The 21,106-nt window shown below is 36.4% G+C and overlaps 1 protein-coding gene across 2 annotated transcripts; it reads left to right on the top strand.

Moving 5' to 3' along the window:
- Nucleotides 1-259: 259 nt before the first annotated feature.
- mxe (myxovirus (influenza virus) resistance E) lies at nucleotides 260-16,385 on the top strand. 2 transcript variants are annotated; one of them, XM_052142655.1, is made up of 14 exons: nucleotides 260-625; nucleotides 4,414-4,609; nucleotides 4,811-4,948; nucleotides 5,079-5,233; nucleotides 6,439-6,577; nucleotides 6,709-6,907; nucleotides 7,034-7,112; nucleotides 7,310-7,432; nucleotides 7,542-7,683; nucleotides 7,797-7,955; nucleotides 8,171-8,487; nucleotides 14,166-14,214; nucleotides 15,391-15,504; nucleotides 15,881-16,385. In XM_052142655.1, the coding sequence occupies exons 2-13, from the start codon at nucleotides 4,420-4,422 to the stop codon at nucleotides 15,405-15,407; spliced, it is 1,707 nt and encodes a 568-aa protein (XP_051998615.1). In that variant the 5' UTR covers nucleotides 260-625; nucleotides 4,414-4,419; the 3' UTR covers nucleotides 15,408-15,504; nucleotides 15,881-16,385. The 2 variants fall into 2 exon arrangements, with proteins under 2 accessions (XP_051998615.1, XP_051998614.1); XM_052142654.1 differs by lacking the exons at nucleotides 14,166-14,214; nucleotides 15,391-15,504; nucleotides 15,881-16,385 and adding an exon at nucleotides 9,001-9,999.
- Nucleotides 16,386-21,106: the final 4,721 nt, after the last annotated feature.

Genomic DNA, 21,106 nt, shown 5'->3' with positions numbered 1-21,106 from the left:
TATGTATGTGTGTGTGTGTGTGTGTGTGTGTGTATGCACAAAACTTCTTACAGCTACAAGAAATTAAGGAGGAATTTAGAAAGAAAACATAACATCTTTTCTGTCTGCAACATCCTTCCTACTTTCTGTCTGTTCTCGTCCAACAACAGCCAATCACAAGAGATTCGAAGAGATGCAGCCAATCAATACAGTATTTGGTCAGCAGATTGGGCCCCGCCCCTGAGTGTCAAAACCGACTTGTGTGCAGATAATAATTTGCGCGTGTGTACAGATTAGCGCGTGTGTGTACAGTTAGGCGGGCGTGCAGAAAATAACTTGCGCGTGTGTGGGACTTGTTAATTTGTGTGCCAATCATATTTTTTGTGCTCGAGTTTGTGATTTGCAAGTTCTGCAGGTTTAAAGTTTACGTGCGAGCTGTGTCATGGTGCTCACACTGTTGAAATTCACTTGCGCGCTGTGTTTTTGCGCTTGCGCTGTTTTGTCCAATATTAAACGCCATTGCAATGACTCACTCTACGTTTACTCTACATTGTTCCCAGTTTCAGACGAAATGAAACCGAACCGTAAGCATTCATAACGCGACAGCTGGCTTCTCAGCGCATCTCACAGCAGTGCCATCGGCGAAGTGAGTATACCAGCTTCCTTCAGTCTTCGACTGTATTCCTTATATAATGTAGATTACACCAAATTACAAAGTCTTTGCTAGTTTTAAGAATAAATGTTAATTTTGTGTCGACTTTCATGTTGATATAGTATATTTTAAGGATGTATACAAGTTTAGCCTATCTTAAGTATATAGGCTATATATTTTTATTGATAATTCTGACATATAAAATATTTTCTGAAAAGGCACTCTGAACTATAGTCATATAGTATGAATTAACTCCTTCACTAACCCAGTCTGGTTTATTTATAACGTAAGTGCTTTTATGTCTGTGGTTTTGAAATGGACAGCTTCGCGCCTAAACACTCGTGACTCAAACACCACAGCCAAAATTAGAATATTGCCGTTATTGCAGGGAGGTTTCAACTCGGTCGTGTAAAAAAGCACTCCCAATATGCGTTAATCAATGCAAAGTCAAGTGTATCGAGTCGTAAGGGAACGCCTTTTCACTGTATCCGACAACGGAAGTCATTCATTCACATCGAGATTCGCATGGGGGTGACTCCATTTAATACAGTTTTTTATAGTTATAATAATAAATATGAAAAGTATTGATGACAAATAATGATTATCATAATAAAGACTGTTAATATTAATCATGATTTTTATTGAATTCATCCATCTGCTCAACAAAATCACACACAGTTATGTCATTCTTAGGTTTGGTAGCAATACTTTGGTAACTACTCCCTCAATTAATTAAATCTATTGCAAGCAAAATTACAGTTCATCACGAACCTATGGGGAGAAATAAATGACTGCCGTTGAGGACAGTGAAAGGGCGGATAGTCAGGGGCGTGTCTAGAGCGTTTTCAGTGGGGGCATGCTGGGGTACTGCCTCCAAACGGGGTGGCCGCCAGTGACCAAAAACAAAAAGCTTAAATTCTATCTGTAAAGTATATTACGTAAATCCTATTGATTTTATTATTTTTTTAACTTGAATAAAGTTACTTGTAAACAAATGTAGTAATAAATAGTTTTTTTTCATCCCTGTATATATCCATTAAGTTAAATTTGAGAGCCAGTGTTTATTATTTTTAGTGTTTTCATAAAACTAACAAGTTTATAAAATAAAAGCAATTTTAATAATGAGCAATTTTAAAAACCCAGAAGCAGAAACTATGTCAACTATTTTCTTTTAATTAGTTTGGCCATTACAATATACAGTAGTTTTATTCACAATCTCTTTCAAATAATAATAAAAAATAAAATCAATTCCCCCCACTGTAATAATTCAAATGGTTTGGCCAAAACATCATAGTGTTTCATTCAACATTTCTTTCAGATTAATTTACAAAAAAGCTGAGTAACACAGAGTTAAAGTTTTAGCACTGTAACAGTTCAAATGAAAACACCACAGTTTAAAAATAAAATATGGAACCATTACATTGTGCTCTGCTAATATATTAAAGAACAGTCTTTAGTTTAGAAACAATAAAAACAGTAGCAGAAAGAGAGGAAAACTGTTGAAAAAGAAAGAAGGCAGACCTCAACTAAAACAGCTGGATTTCGGTGGTGACTGGCAAGCTCACCAGTATTATTTATAATGGTTGCAGAGTTATTATCTATATTGATTAAAAATAATGGTATTGAAGGTTTTTCAGTGTTGGATAGACATATACTTATAAGTCAGTTTGCTGACGATACAACGTTGTTTCTAAAGAATGAATATCAAATTCCATTAGCTTTACATTCTATTAACCAGTTTTCTAAAGCTTCGGGTTACATTTAAACATAAACAAATGTGTAATGTTAACTCACTGCATGAGTTTCCTTTGCAGTCATTATCTAATATACAAATTAAAAGGGAAGTTAAATATTTGGGGATTATTATTTCTGAAGATAAAGATGTTATGGAGAATAAAAATGTGTTGAATAACATAGATAAATGTAAGTCCATATTGAATAGATGGCTGCAGAGGGATCTTACAATTTTTGGAAGGGTTATTTTATCTAAAATGGATAGTTTGTCCAGACTCATCTATCCAGCCTTCTCCTTGCCCATATCGACACGAATGATTAAATTAATAAATAAGGTGAATTTTAAATTTATTTGGAGAAATAAGTGTCAGTAAATTAGAAAGGAGGACATGATTAAAAAATATGAAGACGGTGGGGTGAATGCTATCGATTTTGACATTATGAATGGTGTTTTGAAATTGAAATGGTTAAAATCCTTCATTCAAAATAGCCACTCCTTTTGGTTTATTGTCCCCAATGCTATCTTTAACAAACTGGGGGGAATACACTTTCTGTTATGTTGTGACTTTGAGTGCACCTCGTTACCAGTTAAACTTTCAGCCTTCCATCAGCAAGTGCTGCTCTATTGGAAACTATTGTTCAAACATAACTTCACTCCTCACAACACTCCAGTTTGGAATAGTAGATTTATAAAATTTGGCAGAAAATCTGTATATCTTGAGGAATGGATATCTAAAGGGATTTGGGCTATTGCCCATTTCTTGGATGATAATGGAAATTTGTTACTGTATAGAGAGTTTTGTGAGAAATTCCAAGTACAGTTTACCGTTGAAATTCCAAGTACGAGCTATACCAATTCCGTTAAGATTAATGGTTAAAGAAGACATGTTGTACTCCAAAATCTCCCCAGTACTGAGACAGCTCTTCTTAGAAGGTTATGATTTTTGTGATAAAAAAAATGTACAAATAGAGTCATTAGAATTTTTTTTTTTACAGGCTTATTACCCAAACCCAATTAGACGGGAATACGTGCTTAAAGATTTTGATAAGGTTGAAATAAAAAAAATTAGGAAAAATTATTTGTCTTTTCCCCTCCCTCCTAAAGCTAAGGAGGTGAACTTAAAAATTTAAAATGAGATTTATCCTACTAAAGAATTTTTAAGATTGAAATTTAATTTTGATGTGAATAATTGTGTTTTTTGTGAAACAAATATTGAAAATCTAGAGCATGTCTTCTTTGATTGTGATCTGGTGCAACCCTTTTGGAGTGAGGTGCAGAATTGGTTAAGGTCTCCCACCTCTCACGTGGAAGTTAATTAGGTTTGGTGTTTGTCTGGAAAACAAAGATTGTGATTTTGTTATTAATTTCTTGTTATGTTTTGGAAAGTTTTTCATTCATAAATGCAGATGGTTTAAATCTAAACCCAACTTTAATCACTGGATGAATGAGGTTAAACTCTCGTGCAAATCTTTAAAATTTGTTAAAAATCAGAACGCCCTTAAACTGATTTCTCTTTTGGATACGTTTAAATTAATTAAAAAAGTCCCTTTTTATTTATTTTTTCATTTTATTTATTTTTTGTTTTTTTTCTATTTAATTATTGGTTTGTTCATAGTGTGTTTTCTGTTCTTTGTACTAGCTATGCTCAATCTATGGCTGAACAATTGAGGTTATATTCAGAGATTTGTTGATGTACCTTGTTTGTTTGTGTTTTTGTGTTGTGTATTTGAGAAAATTGTTATGTATATTTTGATAAGTCACTTGTGATTTGTATCCCTTTTTTTTGGCAATAAAGATGACTTTATTAAGCTTTAAAAAAAAAAAAACTTCTTTGAATCACAAACTTCAGTAGAGTCTATAAACTGATTGGCCGTAAAATGAACCAATCACAAGACATCTTATGGGGGGCACCTGGGATGCCCCTGCGGATAGTCCACAAGACCAGGAGTGCATGTTGAGGAAATAGTTTGATATCCAGGGCTGGACGTTGTTATTAAGCACATTACATAAATTAGTAAGTTTGAAAAGTCTTGATTGTATTTTACAGAGAAATATGAGTAGTGGTCTGAACCAACAGTATGAAGAGAAGGTTCGTCCCTGCATTGACCTAGTGGACTCTCTCCGGTCACTAGGTGTTGAAAAAGACCTGAACCTTCCAGCTATTGCTGTCATTGGTGACCAAAGCTCAGGAAAGAGTTCTGTATTGGAGGCCCTGTCTGGAGTAGCACTGCCCAGGGGAACAGGTAATACAAAATAGATAGTCCTGCAGACTGGAAATACCTTTGCCAATTTTCTCTGCCTACCCCTCCGTCTCTCTTACAAATACACGTATATACTGTATGTAAATTATTTTATTCTTATTTGCTATAATAAAGCAAAATTAAAAGCATTTGAAGGGAGGTCTTTACACATAGGCAGCTGACCATCTTGCAAATTAAACACAGGGATTGTGACACGTTGTCCTCTGGTACTGAAACTGAAGAAAGTTACAAAGGACATCTCCTGGCATGGATTGTTGTCATTCAAGGACCAAAAAAAGATACTACACAATCCAGCAGATATAGAGAAGGCTGTTTTAAATGGTATGTATTAAATCCATCTTGAAGAGTATAAATATATAGTATATTATGAACTTCACTATCGTGACACTTTTTATAATAATCACATTTTATAATCTGTGGGATGATGGTGTGACATTGTATTGTTTGGTAGCTCAGAATTCTTTGGCTGGAAAGGGACAAGGAATCAGTCATAAGATGATTACTCTGGAGATCCAGGCCAATGACGTTCCTGACCTTACTCTCATTGACCTACCAGGTATTGCTAGGGTTGCAACTGGCAACCAGCCAGAGGACATTGAGAAACAGGTAAGATATATTTTGATCTATTAACTCTATGCAGATTTATGATAACTAGCTTGCTTGCTAACCACAAAAATACTGTATTTTCAATTTGTTTTTGTATTTAGTTCATCCCAAAATGAAAATTCTCTCATCATTTACTCACTCACATGCCATCCCATATGTGTATGACTTTCTTTCTTCAGCAGAACACAAATAAAGATTTTTATAAGAATATTTTAGCTCTGTAGGTCTTTACAATGCTGGTGAATGCTGACCAGGCCTTTGAAGTTCCAAAAATCACATAATGGAAACATAAAAGTATTCCATGTGACTCCAGTGGTTAAATTGATATGATAGATAGTGGGTGAGAAAGATCAAAATTGAAGTCCTTGTTTACTCTAAATCTTTACATCTGAAAGCCACATGTGGTGCCTGTTTATTTTCACTTTCACATTTGAAAGTGAAAGTGGAGATTTAGAGTAAAAAAGGACTTCAATTTTGATCTTTCTCACCCACTATCTGTCATATCACTTTAACCACTGGAGTCATATGGAATACTTTTATGTTTCATTTATGTGATTTTTAGAACTACAAATGTCTGATCACCATTCACTGCATTGTATGGATCTACAGAGCTAAAATATTCTTCTAAAAATCTTTATTTGTGTTCTGCTGAAGGAAAAAAGTCACATCTGATTAAACACTGAGAGAATTTTCATTTTTGGGTGAACTATCCCTTTAAATATTTGCATCACTATTTGTTTATGGGAATGTTTACTGCACTCAAAGCTTTAGCATAGTAACAACCTCGATACAGTTTTTCATCCCTGTAATGCTGCAAAGTGCAGACTCAAGATTACATTTCTGTTCCATTTAAAGAATTTATAAAAAGGATAAGCCAAATTTTGAAGTAGCAGAGAATAGATCAAAACACAAATATTTGTCCAACCAAATTGTCAATCCAGGAACAGAAATGCTTAGAATCGCTGATTGCTCAAACAAGACTTTGCAAAGCATCCGAGTTTGGTAGAGATGATAAATAGCCACAAAAAGGAAATATGGCATAGGTGATTATAATAATAACTAAAACAAGGTCAGTAATAAGGTGCTAATATCATAGGCTCCTTTTTAGGCCCTCGATATTTAAAACAAAAATCATTATACTATTTGATTCAGGGAAAGTCTGTCCTTTCAACATGAGAAATGTTTTATTATTTTTTTTTTAACAGATAAAAGATCTAATTGAAATGTTCATTAAAAGACAAGAGACCATTAGCTTGGTCGTTGTGCCTGCAAACATCGACATTGCCACCACAGAGGCACTACAAATGGCTTTCAAAGTGGACCCAACTGGGCACAGAACACTGTGTATGTACTATTTCAAATAGGCTACTCACTGAATAAGTATTTTCTGATACATTGCTAATGTTATCTTGCTTTGTGAAGTAATAATACAATAAAGAAGTGAAATGAGCTTGAATAAATCTTCATACTTACAGGTATTCTGACTAAACCGGATTTGGTAGATAAAGGCATGGAGGAGATTGTTGTCAGAACAGTGAACAACCAAGTGATACCACTGAAGAAAGGCTACATGATTGTTAAGTGTCGAGGCCAGCAAGACATCAATGAGAAGCTTAGTCTGGTCAAAGCTCTGAAAAAAGAAAGACAGTTTTTTGGTGAACATGCTCACTTCAGGCAAGACATGTATTTTGTTATAGCAAAACCATTTCAGATGCTCTATAAAAATAAATAGGGTGGTAATATACTGTAATTGTCCTCACAACTTACTTGTCACTACTCAAATTAACTCTTTTTCTTCAGGTCTCTTCTTGAGGATGAAAAAGCTACAATACCTCTTCTTGCAGAAAGGCTCACAAAGGAGTTGGTTGAACACATTACTGTACGTATGCAATCAACATATATGTAATGACATAAAAGCACTGATGGAAAACATGGCAGAGTATATGACATAAATATAGGAGGCTGTAGCAAAATTGCATTAGTCTTCTGTGAACAGAATTCACCTGTTCATCTTTTGCATTCTGTGGTCTTCATGTGCATTACATGACTAACAGTGGATAATTTCCTTACCTTTAGAAATCCCTGCCACAGTTGCAGAAACAAGTTGAGATGAAATTAGAAAACACCTCTGTTGATCTTAAAGTGCTGGGAGATGGAGTTCCTCTTAGTGAACATGAGAAGAACAATCTTTTGATCATGGTACAAATATGAATAATTATATACTTTATGTTTGACCACAGCAATGTTTTATGTGGCTTTTTAATATCATAACCTGATAATACTGAGATTATATTTTTGTGCTCTGTAGAAAATTCACCAGTTTAATGATGCCCTTGAAGCAGTAAAGAATGCAGAGGAAAATATATTTAACTCAGACATGAGGGTCTTCACCAAAATTAGGGATGAATTTGGTAGATGGCAACGCACCCTAAATGACAAAATAGTTAAGAGTGAGTTTATAATAATATAGCTTTACAATTAATGTATAAACTCAAATTTAAATGTATCTTGTATGTATTCTTCATGATTCTCATGATGTTTATTGGCTTCCTTTTGTCTCTAGCAGAGGAAACCCTTAAAGATGAGGTTGAAGAGTACATCAGGACTCGTAGAGGAAAGGAGCTTCCTGGATTTGTCAACTACAGAACATTTGAGAACTTTGTCAAGAAACACATTCTGGAGCTAGAGGAACCTGCTTTAGAGCTTCTCAAATATATCACAGGTAAATGGCAACATTTTAAGATGGTTTTCATTGTTGCCCATTGTTTGTACACAAATGTGATTTCTTACTAATGTACAAAAAAATGGCTTTCTCTCAAAAAGATTGAGAACATCATACAAAATTTTATAAATTCTAATGCATAAAATCAATGACAAATTTGCACTGAAATGTGTATTATCTCATCTGATTGGCTCCTCTGTTCCATTTATTTACAGATATTGTTCACTCTTGTGTCAATAGTATTGTTAGCTCTCATTTCAAGGCTTTCTCTCACCTGTTGAGGGTTGCTAAAGATCCAATTGAAGATATTCTTGAAGAAGAGTTTCGGAAAGCTCAGGAGAAAGTGCAATCTCAGTTTAAGATGGAGCAAATTGTCTACTCTCAAGATCATCTCTACAGTCACCAGCTACAGGCTGTAAAACAGACCCCAATCACAAAACAGGTCCCATTCGGATGTGGTTTTTCATTACCGACAAGGTCTGTCACTGCTGATGTACTCGAGATGGCATATCATCTCTGCGCCTATTTCAAGGTAATCAGTTGTATCGTTAATTCATCTTTCCATATTCTTAAAAACAAGGACGCTTTTTTTGATTGAATGTGTAGTGTGTAATTCTTTGATTCTTGCTTTACACAATGGCAATTCTAAAATAAGGATTGTTTCCAGATAGGTTTCCCAAAATACTTCTTTTGCCCCCTTCTTTCATTGTTTGAACAAATTAGTCAATTCCTTGCTAAACAGCTTATTACAGTTAGTCCTGTCCCAATGTCATTCCATTGGTTGAGCCAGATGTTGACATGTTGGAGAAAACAAACAGAGCGAAGAACAAAGTGCCACTGTTCACACTGTTTAGGGAAAGAAAGTTTAAACAAAAAATTATACATATTATCAAATAAAGAATCTTACTTCTCTTCCATGTGCAAGGAGTATTTATGATTTTTGAGGCTAAGTGTTGTGACAGTTATTGACTTTGACACAACTATTGACATTGTGTTTGAACGTTAGAATGACTTTTGAATGTATTTTGTATACATTTGCTACTAGATTACCTCTGACCGCCTGGCTAATCAAGTACCTCTGATAGTCCAGTACCACATGCTGGACCAGTATATCTCTCAGCTTCAGAATGCAATGCTTACCTTGATTGGAGGGAACAATGCAGAAAAGCTGCTCAGAGAAGATTCTGAAGTTGCCCGTAAAAGGAAAGAACTGACAGAGCGTATGGATCGCCTGAAGAAAGCAAGCAGAGTTCTGTCTAAGTACGTACATTCTGCATAAAAGTTTAGTCTTTGTTGACCAGTGTGTTTTTCGATACCATTCACAGAAGAATCAGATTACTGTAAATTTTGCTCAGAATTTCAGAAAAAAAGCTGGAGTAGATAAAAAAAAATCACACAAGTCTTACATTCAATCTTGAACATTTCTTGATATTTTTCCTGTAAACTATCCCAGAAAGTTTTTAATTAACTATTGTTATTATTTTAATGTATTTTTTTTTATTGTTCTATTTTTGTAAGTGCTCCCACTGTATCCAGTTTGTTAATTTTCAATTTGTTAAAGTATAAATTAGAACCTGATTTTTCAATGTCCATCAAGATCCCAAAAAGGGGGGAATTGGACTGTTCCTGTTAATCTTTAAAATGAAAACATACTCCATCAATATGAATTCTCAATTTCATGATTGTCCTTTTAGTTTTACATTTTTCTTGATATAAAACTAATGTTTAGTTGTAATCTGGTTACAATTTAAATCATATAATCATAATTTGCAACAGTCATGATGATGTTATATATTTAATGAAAATTAAAGACACCTGTGTCCCAGTATGTCCCAGAAAGTCACATTCTTTTGATTTAGACAACACTGTTTCTGTGATATTTTCATGTGAGTATGTAACAAGCTCCATTCATGGCTGGAAGGTTTATTTGCAAGGTCGGCATAAACTTGTGGTATGTTGTAGATATTCCTTTAACACTAAACAAATTGATACATTGTTCTCTTGACTGTCTTGTCAACTCTTCTTTGAAATAAAAAAAAAAGTTCTCCACTACTGTACTATTGAGAAAACAAAATTATTTCAGCCTAATCACAGAGAAATATTGCAAAGGACAATAATGTATATACTAGTGCAAAATGATGGAACAAGCTGGAAGCTTCATTTCTTGAAAATAGTATGTGTGCATATTGCATTCCACATTAAATATTAAAATGCATAGTTTGGTAAAGGGCTGTCAATAAAAAAGAAAGTGTGAAAGTGTGATATATATATATATATACAGTATATTAACTATGAAAATGCAAGAATTGAAGTAATGGAAAGCAATTTTTTATTATTTTTAGTATTTATATAAAATGTATATGAATTATTTATAGTTTATATTATTTTAATTAATCCCTAAATGAAAACAAATTATTATTATTAATTTATATATTTTTTATTTATTCTTGAATAAATTAATATTATTAATAGGTTAAATTATAATAAATTAATTAACACTTGAATTCAAATTCATTATTATTAATATTTGATATCAGATAAACTATTTACTGAAACGCATGAATTTACTTACAGGTGTACCGTCTCTTGTCCAGTAGGTGGCAATAGTCCGCAAAAGTTTCTGAATTGTCATGACATGAGAAAAATAAGAGGTGATATAAGTTTTCCAGTAAAAGGGCAGAGAATTTAATTGGACTGTCTGAAGATACTTAGCACTTGAAGTGGTGTACAGTCAGTATAATTTTACTCCATGCCCGTCTCATCTGTAGCATTGGTAGTGGTTCAACTGTGGTTATATGACCAAGGTTGACCTTCCTCTGTTTAAAATCAAACAATTAACTATGAATAATAAACATTTGGCTGGCTTGATTATGGATATCTAAGAAAATATAATGTATTATTATTACTACTAGTGTCATATTTCTTTGGCCTGTTATAAACGCTTTCTTCTCATTTCAGCTGATAGAAGACATCCCTGAAATATAATTAGGCATAGTAGCTCCACCTATGTCTGCTTTCTTCTTGACCAGAGGACAAGTGGCACATCTGACCCCACTCTCCCCTACAACTTATCATATTTACATGGTTTGGTTGGCTTGATTAGATCTCCCAAGTTGCAGAGGGTGGCGGTATGTTCTTATGGCGCTTCATGTCTGCATGCCATGTCCCCTTTCAACACAATGTTTGCAGTGCGTTTGTTGCTCCGTACAGCGCATATCAGATATGCGGCAGCCGCTCAATTTCACGCAACTTCAAACTGCTGTGGCGCAGAAGTCGCTGTTGTAAGTAGTTATGTAAAGACAAATTGGTGCTGTGCATGGCTTGTTAATTAGGCTGCATATCATATTATAACTGTTTACTGTCTTTTTTTATAGCCTTGTGTAGTCTGTGCCATAGATATATTTCAGGAACATTCTGTCTGCGGTTCTGTTGTTCTATTTGCGTCTATAAAAAGACACTGAAACAAAACAAAGATTTGTGGTCTCAGATCACTTTGTGGTTTCTCGTGCCATCCCGCCTGGACACAAAAGTTAGTTTTATATATGACATTCGCGACAGAACCTATCGCCTCTCCGTGCAAATCACATTTTCAAGCCCAACCAACTTGGAACTGCATGAATAGGTTTTCTTTGCCTTGCACAAAGCTGAATTTAAAAAATAGATTTTTTTTAATCAATTTAATTAGCCATCCATCCATCCAGCCATCCATCCATCTTCAACCGCTTATCCTAAGTCAGGTCGTAGGGGTAGCAGCTCCAGCAGGGGGCCCCAAACTTCCCTATCCCGAGCCACATTAACCAGCTCTGACAGGGGGACCCCGAGGTGTTCCCAGGCCAGTGTGGAGATGTAATCACTCCACCTAGTCCTGGGTCTTCCCCGAGGCCTCCTCCCAGCTGGATGTGCTTGAAACACCTCCCTAGGGAGGCGGCCAGGGGGCATCCTTACCAGATTCCCGGACACAGCTCTCGCTTTGGGCATACAGGGATTGGATCACTCTAAGAAGGGACACCCCCCCCCACCCGTACTCCCGCAGCACCTCCCACAGTCTCTCCCGGGGGACCTGGTCATACGCCTGCTCCAGATCCACAAAACACATGTAGACCGGATGGGCATACTCCCAGGCCCCCTCCAGGATCCTTGCGAGAGTAAAGATCTGGTCCGTCGTTCCGCGGCCAGGACGGAACCCGCATTGTTCCTCTTCAATCCGAGGTTCGACAATCAACCAAACCCTCCTCTCCAGCACCTTGGAGTAAACTTTACCAGGGAGGCTGAGAAGTGTGATACCCCTGTAGTTGGCACACACTCTTTGATTCCCCATTTTTGAAGAGGAGAACCACCACCCCATTCTGCCATTCCTTAGGCACTGTCCCAGACTTCCACGCAATGTTGAAGAGGCTTGTCATCCATGACACCCCCTCTACATCCAAAGCTTTCATCATTTCTGGTCGGATCTCATCAATCCCCGGGGCTTTGCCACTGCGGAGTTGTTTGACTACCTCAGTGACCTCCCCCAGGGAAATAAAATCTGATCCCCCATCAGCCTCCTGCTCTGCCTCTAGCATATAGGGTGTGTTGGGATTTAGGAGTTCTTCAAAGTGTTCCTTCCTTCCGTCCCCTGCTAAGGTGGCAGACGGTTTTCCAGAAGCACTTTGGAGCGGACCGAAAGTCCTTCTCCATGGCTTCTCCGAACTTTTCCCACACTCACTGCTTTGCCTTCCTCATTGCCCACTCCTGTTCAATATCCACAACCTCCGCAGGGATGCCTGAAAAGCTCCGCAGGAGGTGTGAGTTGAAGATTTCCTGGACAGGGACCTCCTCCAAACGTTCCCAGTTCACCCTCACTACTCGCTTGGACTTCCCAGGTCTGTCCAGAGTCTTTTCCCACCCCCTGACCCAACTCACCACCAGATGGAGCTCTGCCCCTCTCTTCACCCAAGTGTCCAAAACATATGGCCTCAGATTTGACGACACGATTACAAAATCGATCATCGACCTTCGGTCTAGGGTACTCTGGTCACACGTACACTTATGAGCATCCTTATGTTCGAACATGGTGTTTGTTATAGATAATCCATGACTAGCACAGAAGTCTAATAACAAACATCCACTCGGGTTCAGATCAGGGAGGCCGTTCCTCCCAATCATGCCTTTCCAGGTGTCCCTGTCATTTCCCACGTGTCACCCAGCATCACTATGGAGTCCCCTACTGGGGCCCTATTCAGGACTCCATTCAGGGTCTCCAAAAAGGCTGAATACTCTGAACTGCTGTTCGGTGCATATGCACAGACAACAGTCAGAGCCCCCCCCCACAACCCGTAGGCGTAGGGAGGCGACCCTCTCATCCACCGGGGTAAACTCCAACGTAGCGGCGCTCAGCCGTTTAAATCAAATAATATGAAATTATAAAAAGTACTGAACATTTACTCCCAAAAACAAGTCTTGTGCTATGTGAAGAATAATATTCTGAGTGTTTTCATGTCTCAAACAGTCATTGAGTTTAATGGAATTAGATTATTACAAACATTTACAATATTTATTTGAAAACATATAGAATGTAAATTCCACAAACAGAGCCTTGTGTCATGAAAGGGATATTTTTAAGAAAATGTCTTATTTGTTGTGATGTCATAATATAAAATGGTTAAATTGTTCAATTGATTTATATGGCTAATAAAATGTATATACTATTTTTATAATATTTAATATTCTGTTTTTTACAATTCAGCCTGGTGTTAGGCAAAGTAAACCTATTCATTCATTTCCAATTTGGTTTGGCTTGAAAATGTGATTTGCACAGAGTTGTCAAATTTGCACAGAGTTGTCAAACGAATATAAAATTAACTTTACCGCACAACAGAAATTAGCTAAAAGCACCCTAAGCTTGTTGGCTGGCATTAGCTGATCGCCCAACCTTATCAGGCAGGTCAGTAAGCTGGTTTTAGAAGGGGTTGGGGCACTTTTAAGCAGGTTGGACTGGGAGACCAGTTTGACTCCCAGCTTGGCCAGGCTTGTAGACCAGCTTTAACCAGCTAAGACCAGCCAACCAAAACACATTTTCAGCATGCTAGGACTGTTAATGCATATTAATATTAAGCGAGTCTGTTTTTACTTTGTTTTTTTATTGCTCTAAGCACTTACACACATAGCAAACAGCCAAAACTAAAGACCAACATAAGTTGATTTCTGAAACAAACTTTCTACTGTCACTAGGTGTTGTCTGGATGTGGAGTTTATGATGGCACTCAAATACATGAAGCAAGTAAGTACAGTTTCTGTATTTTTTTTTATTTGTTGAGTTATTCAGTAAGTTCAGGACATCTTATGCTGTAGGTCTATGGAGTAGGGACGTGCCAAGGTGGTCGACTAATCAATTAGTGGGGTTGACTATTAACATCAATATTTTTAGGGGTGGTGGTTTTAATGGGGTCACACAATTCTGAAATAAATTAAGAGATGCAACTTCTTAGAGAATGTTTTTGAGTGATTATAGCTTGCAGTAAATTTACAGTAAATAACAGTCAGCTTGGTTAAACCCTTTGCAAGAAGTTTCATAATTTTAATGCTTTAGGTTTAGTCTTTTTATGCACTTGCTACAGCAAAGTGCAGCATCAACAATACATTTCAAGATGATCACTGTTGCGCATTAAATACTCTGCTGTGAGTAATATTGCCATATTTCGGTGTTGTTTTGCTGATTCTTTCTGACACTCTTTAAATAGTTGCAGTAAAAAAAAAGTTTAAACCACTTGATGTCGTGCACAAGCAATACTATCTTGCAGTTTTGCGCCTTTGAATGCGCAGAGAGGATCGCCCTGAAGCCCTCCGAATATATTGAAGTGTGTCATTCTGCGTTCAGGATTCACATAAGCGTGTTTTGTGCCACTCTGCATTGGAGTCTTTCAAATTTCTTACTTTTCTTACTTTGATAGTTTTGTGCAATAAGATGTTATAGTTATATAGCCTATTTATTTGTTGAAGTTCTGTTCGTTACCATGTTGAAGTGCTGGACTTTGTGTCCGTATATCCCTCTGAAACTTGTCTGATTGGGGTCACGTGAACATTACGTAGCTTTATACATTATTATCGCCAACACCGAATAGTCGCTCAAACAACCAATCAACTAGTCAATTATGTAAATTGGTAGGTCTGCACATCCCTACTGTGGGGACAGACATCTAACAGGGCATAAACTATCTTTGAAGGTCCCTTTATTATGTAGGTTTCATGCTTAGGTCTCAGACTTCAAGATTTCTTTATATGAAAAAATATAAACACGTTTATAATTCTTATAATAGCACTGAAATGTTCACTGTTTATATCACTTTGCTTATTTGAGTTTCCTTCAATTTCCTGACATTGAAACCCAAACATATGTTTTCAACATTGCCTATACTCTTTTTTTATGAATACTTGCTTTTACTTAATGTATTTGTAGAATCCTTGTGCATCTAAGTCATGGAGGTGCAGAGGTTCAGATGTTTGCTCCTGATGTGACTCAGATGCATGTGATTGACCACAGCAAGGGTCAGCCTGCTGAGAAAGAATCAAGGTGAAAGGCCCTCTGATAAATTCTGTGAAATGTTTACGATGCCATCATAGTCCATAACTTACTTACCTCAGCAAAACTGTACACTTTTGTGTTCATTGTAACATGAAGAGATGGTTCAGGTTTAATGAAAATCTGTTTACATATATATAATTCATTTTACTCAAGATTTAAAAAAAATTTTGGGGGGGGGATTAATCTATTGATATATTAGCAATGTTTTATCAGAGTCGGCACATATCGCCAGGGGCAACATCACTGTCCTAGATAAATTGAGTGCCAATAATCATGATCCAGTCATCTTCCCTGGTGGTTTTGGTGCAGCTAAAAACCTGTGAGTTCTGTGAGTTATTTAACATTATTTATTTTAAACTTTTAGAGTGCAAAACAGACTATGCTGTATATCTCCAGTGTTGGCAGCAAAAGTTCTCTCTGGTGTGGATGTGACAGTTGGTCAAGAGGAGGAGGAAGGTGGGAAGTCGCCCAATGCTGGTACTACACAAGTCATCACTGCACTAGGAGCCAAACATACTGCTAAAAATGTCACTATATCCTACTTGTACAGAGTTCTCTTCTCTTGTGACTAACGCTTATTTCTGAATCCAAACTGCCTATCATCTCATTGAATAATGTATGAAAGCTTTAAGATTTTCCCCCCTCAAACTGTCTGAATTGACCCTCACGAAGCCCATGTGGACCAGAAGAATAAGGTGGTGACCACACCTGCATTCACGTGTGAAACAAAATTGCACCTGATCTTTGATGGGATTGGTGCTAAGGTTAGAGATGTCCTGAAACTCAGTAGGAAGTGAAAATTCAACCACAATATCAGTATTTTCATATTCGCTACATGGAGCAATTGCCTGTCAAACATATACCATCTGTATCAGGATGCATTAGTAAAAAAAGTGATTTAAGTGATTGTACTGATTGTATTCTTTTAAAATGGTCAGACATTACTAATCAAACGTGTTTTTGTGTGAAAGTACTAGTGTTATTGTGTACAATGTCCAGGGGAGGGCGCTCTCTAATTCACTTGTGAAAGCTCAAAATAAGTAATAGTTAATACTTTTTCTGTGGAGGAAATCTTATTGAAATGTTCATAATGGAATTTATATTTTGAAACTGTGAAATATACAGGATGTAGCTCATTTTTCACATTTTTGAAAATTCAATTTCAAGGAAAAACAATTGATAAATAAGTTAATATAAAGATTTCAGAATATCTTCTTTATAAAGCTTATGTAATTTTATTCTTTAAATATATTCATTTAGACAGTGTTTTGAAATCTGAAGTTGAAAGGATCAATAAAGTCAAGACATTTTCAGCTAAAGATTGTAAACTCTCAGCCATTTAGACTGTAATTAAAAGCAATGAAACATAATACTGCTTTATTATGTATTATATATATATATATATATATATATATATATATATATATATATATATATATATATATTTTACTCTGTTTACTGTGCAATTTTTGCTCTCTGAAGTGTTTTTTCTGTAACTATATATTTTTTATGTAATATTCTGTGTTCACAACAAGTTAAGCTTAATTGACAGCATTGGTGGCATAATGATGATTAACACCAGTGTCTGGGGGTAACGAGATAAAAGTAACTAGCGTTACATAAGCACCTGAGACCCGTAGTGACAGATTAATTGACAGCTGCTGTCAGACTCTAAAATGGAGAGTGACTGGAGTAGCTTTGCCACGGAGCGGTCTTTTGAAGTCGAGGACCTTTCTCCCCCACCTTCACCTGAAGTGGAGGAGGGTGAATTGTCTGTGGACACAGGGCCGGAGCCACATCAATTCGAGCCGCTGGCTCAAACTGCGGTTTTAACTCCCTGTTGAGCATCCGAGTGCGCATTCACCTTCACTCGCGTGCAGGAAAAACAAACGAAACGCTGTTCAGTGATGTTTATCCTTTTAGCAGGATTTTTATTTAGCAAGCTTCACTTGAACATAACATCAGTTAGCTGTTCTCTCAACTTAGAAGAATGTGACGTAAAGCGTAACGTCATCATGTACAAAACCGTATACCTCCAAATAAAACTATACAGGTAGTCAATACCGTAATACAATGTATAAGGGTGCAATACGTTTAACACGCCCGCATCGCGAACGCGCGTTTGTCTACCCCAGAGGATTAACTTTAGCCTAGCCATAAATTGTGATTCAAATATATATGATCACTCACCTCAAGACGCCGCTGAGGTGGTGGAGTCCATGCAGGAGGAGCGGCGTTTGGCACTGCGTCGCATTTCAGCGCGAGCTGTTTGGAGAAGCCCATTTCCACCTCCATTGCGTTGGAGAAGCAATCCCGCGTAAAATGCAGTTTGCACACTCCTCCAGCTCTAGGCGGAACTTCATGGTCTTCCAGAACAAGGACGTGCAACCCCTGGCGCCTAATTTCCAAGTCTATATGGAAAGCAATACAGTCCAGCAGTGCTGTTGCAACCAGCAACATTACACCTACGTACCATCCTGACCACTGTACTAAATACAGATAATCTACGCTAACTTGAAGCTATCCTAACTGACGCAATACTATGCTACTAACTAACTATGCTTCTAACAATACTACACTAACAAATATGCTAATTAACTACCTAGGCTACACGAAATAATCTAAATAATTATATAAATGCTATGCTAAATAGATGCTAAAATACTCTATCATGATCGTTTTCAATACTCGCAATTCCAACTCCTGACTCGCTACAAGTGGTTTTGACACGAGATGGTTTTTATACTGCCATGGGCGTGGTAGCTCGTACCAAGGGCGTGGTGAGTTGGAACCTGCTTACGTCAGCTGTTACCGGTTACGTCACGAAGTACCGCAAAGAGCCAATAGGAAAATTCAACTGCAGTAGCCACCGTTCAACTTGAAGAGGGCAGCACGTTTTTACACCATATATTGTAGAATTAAAACACTTTATACACAAATGTCAAAAAAATTACTTGAATCAATGACCAGTACTAATAAAGTCCCATTCTTACAGATCATTAACTAAAAAAAGTTGGTTTGGGGTTTAGTTACCCTTTAACTGAGAATAGGATGAGAAAATACTCTGTCTGGATCAGTGATTCCAAGCAACGTTCTACATCGATTTTGATTGCAGAGAAAATGTCTTAGTTTCTGTTTTTGTTTCGTAATAAACAAGTAGTTTGATTCATGGAATAAACCGATTATATGACATTTTGGTAGCATTAAATACGATTCCATTCAAGTTGTATCAAAATGCGCCTTTGAAGTTGTGGCGTCTGTACTCATCGTGGATCAACAAGCGTACGTGAAAAATATTAATGTATTCATCAGACATATACCTTGAACATGTTAGACTGGCATTCCCCACTGAATTTGATCCTGACTTCTGAAGAACATCTCAAGTTGACTCTGACACTGTCAGGCACAATACATGATGACAGATATGATGCAGGTTCAAGTGTTGGACTTTGCTTTTTTATGACGGTGGTTATTCTTAATTATTTCATATTGGCTGCCATGTTGATGGGAAAACCAATCATGCATATTCATGTTAATGATTCTTAATTATAAATATGACGCGAAGACCTGCTTTGTAAATATCTCTTTGTTTAGTATGTTGTTTTGACATGAGTGTTGTACAGTAGCTAGCATGAGCTGTAATGTCTCTTGTATGCAATGCATAGCTTCTTTGTATGGAATGCAAAGCATAGCAGAAGAGAAAGTGGCTGTGAGAAAAAAGTTCTCATTTTTGCTTTTTATTATTCCTTTTTTAAGGAATAATACAATATTCTAACAAGTTACTTTTAAAAGTAGCAGTACCCAACACTGATTAACACAAAAATGTATATAGACTTGCCCCTCCTTTTCTTTGAAACAAGTAAAAATCTAGGTTATAGTGAGACCCTTGCAAAGGAAAAGAATGGGGCCAATTTTTGAGGGTTTAAAGGCAGAAATATGAAGCTTTTAATGTGATTTTAATAATTAAAAATTCATATTAGGGTTTGTTGACATTACATTGTCATGGAAACAAAGTTGTAAAATTGGCTATAACTTTATACAGAAGAGGTTAGCAAATGATTTAATCGCAGTCAAATCATAATAACACGCATTGTTTACATCTTGTGGCTATTCTTTTGAAACAGTGAGTATTTTAATGTTTATAGATTGGCCCCCATTCACTTCCATTGTAAGTCCCTCACTGGAACACAGATTTTTTTTTTTTTTTTTTTTTTTTAAAGTAGGGATGAGTCAAAATTATTTTATTTTGGTAATCAATATAATGCCACATATGCTGTCGGTTGAGCTTAAGTTGTATAAACCTAGAATATTCCTTTCGAGTACTCTGTCGTATATTTTATAGACTTTTGCCATTTTAATGCAGTCTTGTAGTATTTAAATTAACCTCTGTATTTACTAAAAACATGTAACTTGTAACAGCTAATTATTAACAGAGTGTAAATCATAATTAGCAGTAGTATAAATACTGGAGAACTTTGAATGCAATTCTGAGCCATTCCACTTAATGACCTATGTTTAACAAATGAACAAATGACAGCCCATAGAGTCTAGTTGAAAATAAAGAGGACAGTTGGTTTAAGATAGTTGACAATGAAACATACAAAAAAGACAAATGTGCTCTATAGTACCCAAAAGAAAATAACCTTTAATACATTTTCTTTATCTAACATAAATGAAAGTTCTAATGATCCTAGTTCATTTCTGAATAAACTTATCTATGGTTAGAATATCATGGTAGAGGGAAAAGAGAGGGACCCAGAAACTGATGAGAGGGAGAAAGACAGTAAAAGGATAATGCGTGTGTTTGGACTAACGGGATTAGTCACAGCATAAGCTATATGAACCGACCATCATATGGCATCACGCAAGGCTACACGCACCTCAAAGAGACCTGCGGTCTGCCCACACAGACAAATTTCCTCAGAGCACCGACCCTCATCTTATAAAGGCATGACTTTACAAGCAGTGCACTCAAACACATGCTCCCAATATGACTGCTTATGTTTGGTTCTTAAAAAGACCTGTTTCCCTTTAGACATTTTGATCAGCATGATGAATTAATTGTATATTGATGCTCTGATACAAATGTATACATTGGGGTACAAAAGTTCACTTGTGAAAATGCTTCTATTTTGCATTTTTCTAATTAACAAAATGTTTTTCAGCCACAAAGTATGCTGTCTGCATATCAATTTGAGTGAAAAGTTTAACAAAAACCTTTACTTGAAGTGTTTAGTATGTCCCACTTGTTCATTAATGACAGTATGTGCTTAAGCTGGCAAGGACTTCACAAGTTTGTGCAAAACCTTATGACCATCATGATTTGAGAAGGTTCCAAAGAGCATCTTGTGTGCTTCAGTGGAAGTAAGATTTTTTGTACAAAGATAATGATCATTGACACAAATTTGCATACTTCATTAGTGACGTAGAAATAGTGTAGAATCTTAAAATAATATTCTGGGTTCATTACAAATGAAGCTTAATCGACAGCATTTGTGGTATAAATTTATAAAATTAATTTTGACTAGTCTCTCCTTTTCTTTAAAAAAGCTAAATCTGGGTTTAAGTGAGGGACTTAAAATAGAGGTGA

This window comes from Xyrauchen texanus, chromosome 14 (genome assembly GCF_025860055.1).
Source record: "Xyrauchen texanus isolate HMW12.3.18 chromosome 14, RBS_HiC_50CHRs, whole genome shotgun sequence".
Lineage (NCBI taxonomy): Eukaryota > Metazoa > Chordata > Actinopteri > Cypriniformes > Catostomidae > Xyrauchen > Xyrauchen texanus.
Note: the sequence above shows the minus strand (reverse complement) of the source record. Positions and strands in the feature narration are given on the sequence as shown.